This window comes from Ascidiella aspersa, chromosome 9 (genome assembly GCF_963924565.1).
Source record: "Ascidiella aspersa chromosome 9, kaAscAspe10.2, whole genome shotgun sequence".
NCBI lineage: Eukaryota > Metazoa > Chordata > Ascidiacea > Phlebobranchia > Ascidiidae > Ascidiella > Ascidiella aspersa.
The window spans coordinates 20,327,852-20,341,804 of record NC_139455.1 but is presented as its reverse complement, the minus strand read 5'-3'; the positions used below and the strand labels follow the sequence as shown (position 1 = coordinate 20,341,804).

The 13,953-nt window shown below is 35.5% G+C and overlaps 1 protein-coding gene across 1 annotated transcript in view; it reads left to right on the top strand.

Moving 5' to 3' along the window:
• Window positions 1–627: 627 nt before the first annotated feature.
• LOC146133504 (phospholipid-transporting ATPase ABCA3-like) overlaps window positions 628–13,953 on the top strand; it is a 37,044-nt gene continuing 23,718 nt past the window's right edge. Inside the window, exons 1-14 of the mRNA XM_083397400.1 lie at window positions 628–1,683; window positions 2,206–2,375; window positions 2,455–2,559; window positions 2,781–2,915; window positions 3,127–3,322; window positions 3,611–3,714; window positions 4,028–4,156; window positions 4,461–4,564; window positions 5,230–5,346; window positions 6,408–6,525; window positions 8,885–9,058; window positions 9,651–9,718; window positions 10,419–10,532; window positions 11,757–11,948. Coding sequence (XP_083253526.1) covers window positions 1,508–1,683; window positions 2,206–2,375; window positions 2,455–2,559; window positions 2,781–2,915; window positions 3,127–3,322; window positions 3,611–3,714; window positions 4,028–4,156; window positions 4,461–4,564; window positions 5,230–5,346; window positions 6,408–6,525; window positions 8,885–9,058; window positions 9,651–9,718; window positions 10,419–10,532; window positions 11,757–11,948 — 1,902 coding nt within the window. The 5' untranslated portion in view covers window positions 628–1,507. The remainder of the gene's footprint in view (window positions 1,684–2,205; window positions 2,376–2,454; window positions 2,560–2,780; window positions 2,916–3,126; window positions 3,323–3,610; window positions 3,715–4,027; window positions 4,157–4,460; window positions 4,565–5,229; window positions 5,347–6,407; window positions 6,526–8,884; window positions 9,059–9,650; window positions 9,719–10,418; window positions 10,533–11,756; window positions 11,949–13,953) is intronic.

The following is a 13,953-nucleotide window of genomic DNA, read 5'->3' as shown; positions in this document are numbered from 1 at the left end:
TTTATAGTGCTATGAAACCTATATGTTAATGATTTTAAAGCAAATTAAAAAAAATGCCTTCTGTTTAAACTTTAAACAAACGCTTCAGCGAAAATCTGATGCATTTCTTTACCCAACAGTAGCCTAGAGTTGGTTTAATTCCTACGTATTCTAGCGAACTTTCGTCTTGATTTGTCGAAAACTATACAACTGAATGAACTGATAGACGAAATAAAAGCTGGTAAAAGCGGAACCTTGGTCTTGGATCAGCAAACCAGTATAATAACACCGCCCGATTGCTATTTTAATATGCAATTAAATTCGTGCCAACCTTTCCAGTTTAATGCTGACTCCCTTAACCGGAGATGGATAGATTTTAAGTTTATTTCTCGTTACGCAACACAGGAAGTAATTCCCCTTTATGGAAACTGCGCCGAAGGAGAAAAACAGCTCGTGACGTACGATCAGCTGATAGAAGTATAAACAAAATTACTGTATACAGGTTGTATACCGTAATCTTGTACTTTTTTGTCGATCAAGTTAAAGGAAAGCAAGCTGTTTTATATCACAAGCCTTCCGAATGTGAGGCTTGCCGGCTGCTGATTACTGCGACACATTAAGTCAATTCGTTCGCTTGACCTATTTCATGTCAATGTGCGTTGTGCAATTAACATAATCACATGACCATATGCGAGTGGACAGCAGTTAGCTAACACACTTCAGAAAGGAAATGTACACCGTTTGCTAATTGTCTAATTAGACTGAATTAATTTTACCCATACTTTGCAGTTATGGAGTTCAGTTTAATCAAGTAAAAAAGTTGTTGAGGTTAATTAGATAAGTGTAATCATTTTTGAGTAAAAGTACTATGAATTGTTAGTGTTGGTGGAAAATATGTGCCCTTGCCATCAAAAAACAACTGGGCATTTTTAAATGATTGTATAGTTTCAATATTGAATCATGTAGTCATTTTTTAGGCTTATAGCAAAAAGTATACTATTTTAGCATTCTATAATAAATTAAGCTTGGGAAGAGGCTATTCACCTGGACATCAAAGTAGTTAAAATAGACATATAATCACTAACGGGTGCAAGCGTAATAGAACAATCCGGTCAAAGAGCCTATAAGCACCTCCTGAAGCTACTTACCTGGCTAACAAAGTAATTTAAATCGATTTCCAAAAAAATAAGTGAAATTATGCCAAACTTGTAAGTTAACTGCAAAACAACCAGTCACCACCACCCAAATCAACAAACATTCATGTATTGGTGCAAGAGTAAAAGAGCGATCTGGTCAAATGGCCACTTCCTTAGGCATAGCAAGTGACCAACTTTGTTCTACATGTAAGTTTGCATGCATTCTTTAAAATACCCAGCACAAATGATGTTTTCTTATTTTTAGTATTTGTATAATTTCAAGATATTTATGAAGCGCTAAAACCTATGTACACTTTTTTATTTATTGGCTTTCTTGTTGTATTAGGTGCTTAGTTATAATTCTGTATAAGCAAAGATGTACTAAACATACGATGGGAACAGTTTTCAATCAATTCTCTTTGCTAGTTTGGAAAAACTTTGTATTGCAAAAGCGTCGCCCGGTAGCAACCTTATTTGAGCTTCTCTTGCCAATTCTGTTTTCTGTTCTGCTCGTCATAATCCGTGACAATGTTACGGTGATTGACCACAAGAATATGACAACATGGCGGTAATAATATGTTCTACTATTTATCTTTAGTTTAAGAGTGACAATCTTGTACATTTTGTTTGTGTTAAATTTTTGTTATTAAAAGTGTAGCATTTTTTTGGCCCACTACTGTATTATAGGACTGTGCTATTTTTTTTTTTTTTTTGTTAAGTTATATTAAAAATGTTAGTTTTAAATTTAAAAATTACATTTTGCATTAAATTTGAAGTGAAGTAATTTTTTTTAATGATTTTATGAAACAAATAAATATTCTGATTTTGCATTTAAGCTTAGTATGTGTTTTAAAAACAGAATCTTGCCCTCCAACAGAACACATAATGTCAACGATCAAAGTTTTAAATTTTTCTAATAATTTTGAGAACAACAATCTGTTTAAAACTATTAATATAAAAATGCATTTCACCATATAAATGAACGGCATTATCAGTTGATCTTAATTTTGAATGAATCGCAGTTACCAATTTAATTACCAATTTATTTGGTAAATGTAATATATATATATATATTTATTATTTATTTCAGTGAATATTCTGTGGATAGCTTGCCAGAGTTTTACAAAGCTCCTCCTGGTGATACATGGACCATTGCTTATGCACCTAATAACATCAAATGGATTGAGGGTGTCATGAACAGAACTGAAACTTCCCTTAATAAGGATACTGTTTCAGAAGTAGCGAATCTATGTGGTTTTGGTAAATGGCTGATTTTATGAAACATGTTTTGTTGTAGAAATATGTATATATACAGAATGAGCCTAATACTTTTTTGTAGATTATGCTGAAGATTATGAAGAAAACAATTTGGATGAGTTGTTGTTTACTTTCAAAGAAACTGTCATGAGCAAGCCTCAACAGGATTACGTGAATAAAACTCTGGGTAAGCGGAAATTTTAAGTGATCTGCCATTTTAAAGTTAACTGTAAAAAACTGTAAAGCTGTAAACATGAAATAGCTCCAGGCAAATATTCTTGAATGTTTACTAATTTGCACAGAACTAAAGTTTAGCATGCCTAAAGTTAATATTAAGTGGTTATAATTAGGTAGATGGCAGCAGTTGCCAGTCATTGTCTAATATTGATTTGCTTCCTTCTATTTCAGACTGTGTCCTGTCAACTTTGCCTAAAGCTCTGAGAGACAGAGTAGAACAATTGATTCAAAACAGCACAATATCAAACTTTGACAAGTTCTATTATATGGCTGAAGCCTTGTACAAGATTAGACCAAAAGTAAAATGTGAGCAAACCTAAATTTAACTTTCAAATTTTAATTAAAAGATGCTATGGTGTGATTTAAACGTTGATGTATATTTTTAGATATTGCTGTTGTGTTACTTAATTACAATACATTCATTTCAATTTTAAACCGCAAATAGGCTACAAGGGGATAAAATTTGATTTTTTGGATACTGCAAAATTGTAAATTGTCAAATTGATTTTTTTTACAGTGCAAGGCTTTGCAAGTGAGCAAGAATTTGTTGCCTTTGTTAAAAACGACACCAACTTGGAGAACGTATTGGCTGGTGTTATGTTTAGCGGCGACCTGAATGACACCACTATACCAGAACGTTTTAAGATGGCTTTACGATTTCACTCTGATCCTGTCAATTCTGACGGCAGCCAGTCAGCCTTTTTCACAGGAATGTGAGTGTTTGTCTTAAAAAAGCAGTTTGTTGATTTACTGTAAGTGAAAGTAAAAGTGTAAATGGTGGTGCTACCTTCACATCAATGTAACTTTAAGTAAAGAATACACAAAAATATATACAAAAGTCATATAAGGTAGTAAAAAGTAAAATATTTTTGTTAACCACCAAATAGTTTAAAGAATTTGCTAAATTTGCACTGCCTTCATCTAGGTATATATATATATGTTTGTCAAAACAGTTTTTTTTAGAAACCAAAAATTTCTAATATAGTGCGACTTTTTTGTAGAATGAACACTTGGAAGACCCACAACCTATTTCCACTGTTTCAAATGCCAGGGCCGAGAGAAAACACTTCAGTTCATGGGGGAGCTCCTGGTTACTACAAGGAAGGTAAACAACTGCAGTAAATATTTTAATAACCTAAAATTTTATTCCGCTGTTTCACACCTTTTTTGCAATTACTTCGGGAAACTGATTTGGGTTGATTAAGAAAGAAATCTACTCAATAATATAATCTAAATTTGTTTTCTTTACATTAATTATTAATTTTGTATGTGTTATTATCCGACTGTGACTTAATACAGTAATAATCCCATATAAAAATATGACCTTATATATTTTACAGGCCCTTTAGTGCTTATGTATGTTGTACCATTTTATGGTGAATCGAAGTGAAATATTGATTTTCATTGTTTAATTTCAGGCTTTCTTTCATTACAACATGCCCTCTATATGTCAGTGGCTGGAGTTTTAGCAAAAAATGAAAATCTGCAAACTTCAATTGCGCTCAAGCGATACCCATACCCACCTTACTTGGAAGACAATTTTATAAGTATGTATTTTGACAATTTTATAAGTATCTATTTTGAATGGTTATTTGTTCAAATACCTAATTCTCAGCACTTTGGAACACTATATACGGATCTGTTCATAAGTTTAATGTCGCTTTTTATGTCTATTTGGGCCGTTATTTTCACCATTAATCTCAGCTCTTTTTTCCATAAAAATTCCGCCACAAATTTAGGTCAAAAGACTAATAAGCAAAACACAGATAAACTTATTTGAGCCAAATTCATTATTTTGACATGAATGCAAAAATTTTATTTTTTAAATCGTGTTACTTTTTCAAATTTCAGTGGCTATTCAAAGGACTCTTCCACTTCTTATTATGCTCAGCTTTTTCTACACGGCCCTGCTTATTGTCAAAAGTGTTGTCCACGAAAAAGAACTAAAGATGAAGGTTAATACGTGATTATTAGAAAAGATTCTTTATTTTAAAACATATGCAGGTTGACCTAGAGCAGGGGTTCTTAAACTGGGGTCCATGGACCCCTTGGGGGTTCATGAACTAGTTTTAGGGGGTCCATGAAGGCCTAATGGAAACAGTAGTATACATTTAAAAACTAATAAATTTTTAAAATAACTTTAATTAAAATTAAAACGATTTGCACTGAATGTTGGCTCCAATACACTTTCACATTTTTTGTACTGAAATCGGCAGATTTCTGAGGTCTATTTGTATTGTAACGTCAATTTATGACGTCATTATGGAAATTTCTCGCCTATCGTGGTCCACGCCAGGTAAAATAAAATTTTAGGGGTGCGCGGTAAAAAAAGTTTAAGAATCCCTGACCTAGACCTTTAAGAAAAGTTAGTCACTCCAATTAATTTAATTCGACTTCCAAGTGTCTAACAAAATCTAAAACAAAAAATATTTTGCACCAAAAAATATTACAGGAAATTTGACATTTTTTTCACAGTTTTTATTTGTGAAAAGCTTAGTTTTGTTTAAATGTTAAACCAATTGTTTAGTAAGTCTGCTACCGCAAGGGTTATATAAATACTTTCTATACCCCTCAACTACCAATTTCAGCTAAAATTCTGTAATTTGGCTTCTTTGTGTAGGAATACATGATGATGATGGGTCTGTCCAACTGGCTGCACTGGCTCGCCTGGTTTCTCAAGTATCTCATCTTCGTCGCCATATCCTGCGTGTTTATGGCAGCCTTTTACAAAATACCGGTAGGCGGATCTAAAATATTTTTGCTGATATTTAAAAGGTTGTATTTTTATGGAATCCAAAACATTTGCAGCAGGTTTCTGCTTGTCGATCACTGTTCCGCTGACGCGTATACAAACTATAAAACTCAAAGTTTAAAAACCTGAGTAAAACCAGGATCAGGCATTTTTTAAAGGAGATATATTTCGCCTATACTGGCATCGTCATTTCCTTATTTAAGTATCTTTGCTGATATGTTTAAAAGGGCGTATCTTTATGGAATCCAAAATCATTGTGAGCCGGTTTCTGCTTGTCGATTACTGTTTCGCTGACGCGTATATTGACAATAAAACTCTCAAGTTTAAAAGCCCGCGCAGACTTTTTTTATAAAGGAATATATTTTTCGCTTTTACTGGCATCGTCAGTCCCTTATTGAAATAGAATTTTCTGATATGTGTTTTTGCCTAAATATTGTTTGGAAAGTTTCTTATTGTCAGTAAAATTACGGTATTCAGGATCTGAGAGTACATGATATTTAGAATATTTCGTATTAACATCTTTATTGTTGTTCGATCTGCCTGCACCGTACATTAACCTTCATTTTAATAGCCAGTTTGGCCCCTCAAATTATTCGCCGATTGATTTGGTTGGGTCGCAGACTGCTGAGTTTGATAGTTAAATTTATTGAGATTGATTCCGAGCAATTAGCGAAAAACAAAACGAAGATACAGCTCATATTAATTAAACTTACAATAAATGCTAATCACTTGTGTTGTATTTGCTTAAAATAATTCATTGAAAATAAATTGGATCGCCAAGGTTTCGCTGTTACACCTTGGCGAAATATATTTTCCTTTAAACAAAACGTCTGATCCTGTTTTTACTCCTGTTTTTAACTGTGACTTTTACTTGTTAATATACGCGTCAGCGGAGCAGTGATCGACTGGCTAAAACCTGCTGCCGATGGTTTTGGATTCTATAAAGATACACCCTACTGTTATACCTACGAACGCTCATAGTTTGGGTAGCCGCGAAAAAAGGTTGAGAAACACTGATCTATATATCATTGCCACTTTTTTTACAGACGCGCTACGGAAGTGTGTTGACCAACAGTGACGCGACCGTGATTTTCGTCTTCCTTATTCTCTTTGCCGCCGCCACAATCAACCTGGCCTTTCTTATCTCGGTATTCTTCTCCAAAGGTAACTTTTAATCCATAGGCGGCGAACTTTTAAAATTTCAGGGCGTCATTTTCTAGACTAGACAGTGCAAAATTGATTTTTAATTAGATAAAAAATGTGAGCTCTTAAATAACAATTGTTATCGGTTATCATTGAGCCAACCATTTCGCCTTTTAAAACTTTATGTTCACACTGTGCTACATAAATTAGCGTTTATTGATAACTTGGTTGAATTCCAGGGCGCTTTGACGCTCTAGGAGAAATCCAGGGCATCTAAAAACTCTCTACACACCCACGTTCGGCGCCTATGCCATTGGCCTTGTGTCTTGCATGTAAATATGAATCAGGAAGTCAGGTGGCACTCTGAACGTCAAATTGTATTGTAATGTCGACAAGCTTTCGTACAACCGTGCTTCATCAGGTCAAAGTAAGGGTCAACTGAAATGCACACAGCAGAAGCACAAACCCTGGTAAAGGCGATAGAAAGTTTTAAGTCCAGCAATATGTCCACATGCGTCTTGATACTAATTAGTGAAAGCGTTGATATCATATGATGGCCGACCCGCTGCTAGGTTAAGGCCAAATAGTGTTCAAGTATTTTACAAAGCACAATGTGAATTCGTTTTCTTAAGTTACCAGTTATTGCCGTTCCTATTTATAGAGATCCTATCACTTGATAGAGAATTTAGTGAATATAATCCATACATTTAGAATGACAAGGATACGTGGTACTGGTGTATTTTGCATAAGTATACTTCAAGCAACACAAAGGCACGCTTAGCTGTTGTGCTTCGCGCGGGGGTTTCTGTAATCCGGTTCGCCATTGTGTTAAAATCGATTGTGGTTCGTGGAAAAAAACTATTTAAATTGCCGGGTTTTGACATAAGGAAGCTTTTAGGCTTGGCACATGTCTTGTGTTTTTCTGGTAGCCGGTCAAATCAAAGAATTTGTGCGAATTTGTATAAAAATGCATTTTCTATTAAATTTTTTTTGTTTGTTTTGCAATTCGCAAAATGTGCGGCTGAAATTTGGGGGTTTAAAATAAGTTTGTCTTCGATTAATTTTCATTCTTTTTAATCTTGCCGTGACCTGGAACATTATTATGCAGTGTTTTGGGGCTCTGTTTGTGACATGGTGACTTTAATTCAATTTTTACAACTGTTATTAAATTTAACCTTAAATGGAATTATTAAGAATTTTCCAATTTATCAAGAATTTTTCTCACTTATTTGGCGATTTAAAACCATTTTTTTAAGTTAAAAGCATGATTTAAGCGGTCCATTATTATTAAGTCATGCCAAAAAGTAAGAAAAAAACAGTCAACGAGCATTCAGTATATCTCTCAAATGCTGATAGGTGATAAGGCGAAAATCAAATATTGTCAAACGCACGTCATTAGTTTCGGACTGTGTGCCATCTATGTCGTAAAGCAGTGACAGGCTTCTTGGTGACAGAAAAGTTCTTGGAACTTGTCAAACGTCGGGTGAATGGCACGACCGACTCGGAACGCACACACTTCGGGAGACGTCCGTTATTGATTATTGCTTCATGCTGTAACGCCTTATGGGAAGGGTGACATCTCAATTCTACATGTTCTTCTGTACTGGTCACCCTAGCCAAACTAATAAATAAAGTTTCGACCTGAATGCTGTAGTCAGGTAGTTGTACCAATTATAGCTACGTGTTAGCCTAGCTATACAAACTATTTAATTTTGGAGAAGTTGCATTGAATTTTAGAAGTTGACACTCGAAATTCCCCTACCGTCCTATCCAAACGCAATAGACAATATTTTTGTACCGAATTAATAAAAATATTAACCTTCAAATGTGGTAGTTTCGCCAAAATCAGCTTTAGCTTTAACAAAGTGAGTCTTAGCGTTAAACCATGGACGAAGAGGGTAAATAGACGTGGTTAAACAGTACCAATACCACCTTATTATTGGACTGGTACCGCTACTACCACTATAGTCTATATGCATTGCGTTTTAGCACTGGCTCAAAAAGATTTGACATATACCTAGCAGCTATAGACCAGACCTGGGTAAACTACGGCCCGCGGCATACTTTTTGTAAAACTTTTTGTACTTTTGGAATCTTTGTTGAATGAATAATACAAGCAAGATATCTTCACTTATTCCCATACTCTTACCAGCTTATCTAAACTAAAATATTTATAGATATCGTTACAAAGGAGCCACACTTTAGTTTATTTTATGTGTATTTCAAATCCCCTTTTCAATCCGGCCCGCCAAGACATTTTGTGTCTTTCATGCGGCGCCTTAATGTTAAAAATAATTGCCCACACCTGGGCTGGACTCTTCCATTGCGACAAAGCTACAGTGAACGACGTTTCGTTTATTTCCATCCAATTCTTTCGCAGCCAATGTAGGCGCAGCGGCCGGCGGTGTGCTGTACGGTCTGACCTACATGCCGTATCTCTTTATGGAGAACAGCTACGACCAGCTGAGCCTGGCCGTTAAGGTGGTGTCTTGCCTGCTTTCCAACGTAGCCATGGCCAACGGCTGTCAGTTGATCGGAATGTTCGAGGGAAAAGGTTTGCTTTCGCCGGCTTAGCATTATTTTTTGGAAGTAGATTGTCCTCAATTAACGGTTTATCGTATCGACCGACCCTTTAATTAGCGAGACTCGTTGTAACACATTTCCGGGTTAAGACGTGAAATTAATTAGACTTCGGAGAATTGGAAATGCCCGTAATTAGTCGACGGAATTTCGTTCCATCTTCTGCTGTTTCAGGTGTTTGGCCTAATATAATGGTTTTCTATAGCGCTAAAAAAATATTTCAGTTTTTTTGTTTGTTTGGTGATAAAAAGTGTTTTCAATAAGTCTGCATTCAATGACAATTTTATCTTTTCAAGGTTCTAAAAATACTTGATTTTTTCTTTTTGTCGGGTGATGAAAAGTGTTTTCAATTAGTCTGCATTCAATGACAATTTTATCTTTTCAAGGTTCTAAAAATACTTGATTTTTTCTTTTTGTCGGGTGATGAAAAGTGTTTTCAATAAGTCTGCATTCAATGACAATTTTATCTTTTCAAGGTTCTAAAAATACTTGATTTTTTCTTTTTGTCGGGTGATGAAAAGTGTTTTCAATTAGTCTGCATTCAATAAGAACTTCATATTTCCAAGGTTCTGGTCTTCAATGGAGCAATCTAAACAGCTCGGTAACGGTAGACGACAACTTTACCATGCTACAGGTAAATTATCACGCGCATATAACAATCTATGACATGGTGTATCTTTGTGGAATCCAAAACCATTGGCAGCGAGTGTTAGGCAAAATATATATTCCTTTAAAAATGTCTGATTCTGGTATTGCTCGGGTTTTTAAACTTTGAGTTTTTTTGTTATAATCTATAACAGTGCTTTTCAAAGGTATGTTTTGTAGAAAAAAATAAAAAAACGCCTTTTATCCTAGTTTTCTCAACTAGACAAAAAAGTGTTGGCTCCAAACCAATGTTTCAGAACAAATTGAAGTGTGGTAAATATTTTTTCGCCACTTGAAATATGTTTGTCACTCAGTCGAAATTTCGCAAACTTGCTGGACTCGGTGAACATTATAAATCGACATATTCTTACCCATTTTTTAAGACTGCTACAAAAAGTCACAACCATGTCATTACGGAAAAATAATAAACGCAGTATTTTACAGCTAAGTCAAGGGATCGTTAAAAAGATTCAATAGACCATTTCGCTCAAAACACCTAACCAAACACTGTTAATGTCTATTTTAGGAACTCTAACACTCGCATTGGCCCAGTCGTCTCCCCTACAATCGCACTAAAAATAATTTTATATTCCATTTTAAAGTTTTCGCGTCTTGTGCGCCACCCTTTAAAACCAGTCGCATTCAGAAAAATAACGGGGCGACTGATTTTGTTTTCTTGACGATGGCAGGTGTTTCTGATGCTGATATTGGACGCTGTGCTGTATATGATGCTCGCTGTTTATATCGAGGGAGTGTGGCCTGGAGAATATGGCATTCCGAAGCGCTGGTATTTCCCATTCACAGTAAGTCAAATTACCCACCTTGCCCAGTTCATGAACCTTCGCTTTGCTTTGGCGCGTATCACGAAATAGCCTTGCTATACCTTTTCAACTGGGGTTGTTTTGTTCAAGTGTGCAAGTGTTAACACTGTTTTATTTTGTATGTAAGAAAAAGGTGAAACTATAAAATGCTTAATCAGACAGATCCTTTAAATAATCTATTACGAAAATTACAAAACTTTTTTACCCACTTGTGTGGAATTCAATATTTTTTCTATTGTAGCGCTTCATTATAGTCTCGCTAAACCTACTTTTTCAAGTATTATGCTGTGAGTTATATAAAATTGCTCAAAATTTTTTTACAAACCTTAGTCAGGGTCTGTTGTCATACAGTGTTGCTTACAGCACGTGTTCTCTTGAACAGAACACCGACTGGAAAGTACTGACAAAATACCATATAGACTGTAAGGAACGTATCGCAAAACGAACCTTATTTTAACACTGAACTCGTTAGGAGCCACTGGCCAACAATAGCAACTTGGTCTGCATAATAATCCTTACACAAAATAAAAGATAGCTCTTAAAGCACATATCGTATTCTGCACTGTTTTAGGTTTGGTCCTTCGTTTCTGTAATATATATTGTGCCACCACACAATTCGCAGTGTAGGCAACACAAGTGGGTTTGTCAGTATTTATTCGGGATAACGACACACTTCCCCAGACAAGTATAAACGTTGCCGATTGCAATGTAACTTCTAAAAATTAAAACGCATGTATACTGTACAGCTAGGCTAACTGTACAGTGTACAATTACCGACTATACAGGTCAAAATATATTTCGTTTACTGGGCGCCTATAGGGTATAGATCGACATCGGATTTTTCTTGAACAAAGGCCCAAAGTTGACTTAGTACATGCAGAATAGAATAGCATGCTCGAGTTGGTATGTCCGATTATATAATGAAAAACACACACACATATGTGTTTTAATAACAACTGTGATCTAGGCCCTCGGAAGCTGCTTTTTGACCAACGATTACGGCTTTCGTATCTATATTGGGTCCCAGTATGGCCGGAGGTCGTGAGTTCGAACCTCACTGCAGGCTAGTTGTTTCTCTAGCCTGCCTTGCTTGGATCATTCGCCAAGTCTGCGATGGCTTTTCGGTGTACCATTCCATAAGGCGTTGGCACGAGGCAGACGTCTTCCCTATAGTTTTCTGAGCATTTCTGAACTTTTACAAAACAGAAGAGCTACTGGACCGGAGCGGTAAAGAAGCCTAGTCCGATCCTCTCCGTGATCGAGGATGTGGAGGGAGGATGCGACGGGGATACCGGCATCCAGAACGGAGGTTGCATCAACGGTAACGTAGCAAAGGAGTTCTTTGAGGAGGAGCCGAGCCAGCTGCGACGAGTTGTTGAGATCAAGGATCTGACTAAGGTAGGAGAAGGATGTTTTTTTTTCGCTCTGTTGGGAGATGTGGTAATCAGGTGGCGCGATATAAAGTAGAGATCGACCGATATCACTTTTTTGAACCGATACCCTATTTTTACAATTTTGCCAACCGATAACCGATACCCGATACCGATTTTTTTTATATACCTAAGAAATGTTCAAAACTTGAATTAATTGAAAATAAAATGCAAATAACGTTTTAGTTTATTAACCTTTATTGATTATTATTTAACTTTTTATTTGCATATTACCTTGGCGTGATGCTAAATCCAGAATTTTCTGGGGCAGGTAAAATCCTATCATATTTTCGTACTAAAATATCGGCCAAAGTAATACCGGCCGATATTGTCGGTAAACCGATATATCGGTCCATTCTCGACAAGCTTTCGCACAACCGTGCTTCATTAGGTCAAATTCTGACTTGTGCCACCTGATTACCATATTAAGAATTAGACAAATATGGCCATCTACAAAGATTGTTTGAAGATAGAGTGCTTTGCTTTATCAGAAAGAAAAAGTTATGAAAGAAGAAATAGAATCGATCTTCAATCTTGAGCAAAAACACGTTGTAGTTTGACAAATAGGTTTTTCTTTTCATTTTTGGCACGTCCATTGCCCAGTTAAAAAAATAAATTTGCATTCATTTGCTTATTTTCTGATACATTCGACGCTAACGTATAGCTATTGATTGTATTCTCCACTCAAATAATATCAAAAAGTATATACTAGCACAAAACTTAAAAAAGTACTTCAATCAGCCATTATTATTAGCATTCTAGTAAATTTGTCGTTTTGCGATCAATGTCAGCCAACTTTATATATTCTAGTAAATTACTCTTTAAAGCCGCACGAATTGTTCTCGTCAACTAAGAATCTGTTGTTTGTTTTTCATTGGCACAAGGCTGAAATATTTATTTTGTGTATTAGGATCAATGCCTGACACCGTGCCTATATTTTCTGTTTGGCGTTTACCACTCAAAAAAACAGAGCAGGACTCGTTAACCATACGCGTTTGAACCTGTAGGCCGGGAATGCATTTTCTCAAGTCCGCCTTTGCAAATGTGCGTTGCTCTTTCTCCCATATAGTGGTCGTGATACAAACACTTGGCGTGTCTTTTCGCGACGCCCTCTCTGCAAAATTTTGTGCATAAATAATTGAAAGCAAGGCGCATGTATAAGAAATACACAACCTGGAGAATGTCATTTTAATCACAAACCAAATTGTTATAAAGAAGACAATTTGTTATAAAGGAGATATCTTGGTCTTGCTTTTCTGTCAAGATCAAAGTTAGTCATTTGATGAGAATAACACCGAAATATATATCGACAAACTTTAAAACTGGCATTCATGTAAAACATACATTATACACAGTGTGTATTCTGTGATCAAGCCGTTCTAGAGTCGTATTGCCCAACGATAACGGCACCAGTATATTGTGTGGTTGGTAACTATGAATGAAAAAGTAAAACTACATTCAGTGGCTTGAGTTAACATGGGACATAAGTGAACGAAAAACGGGTTCTTCTCGAAACAGAATTTAATACTTAATTATTAAGATTTTAAATAAATAAGAGCTGCAGGTGATATTTAAGGAAAACTATTTCGCTTTTTCTTTGTTTACGCGACATAATTTAACGTGGTAACTGAGACATGACAAGATGTTGGTCGGTCAATTGTTTATATGGCCGTATTACTTCTATACATTTGATAAATGGCAAAGCGTGAAAAAGCTGAAGCCGCAGCTAGTAAAATTGGATTGCCAAAATATATATTTTATATTTGACCTGTACTGAAATAATTTGAATATTTCCTGTTGCAAAAATCAGTTGTAATGACTGAAGTAAGTCACTGTTTTCAAATGACTTAACTTGACTTAATCTTTTGGGCAAAATTACTTGCCTTAGTCTTTTCGGCAAATAACTGGACTTAAATTAAGTCTTTTAGACAAACGAATTCAGATAAAATGAAGTATTTTCAATAAGCATTTTA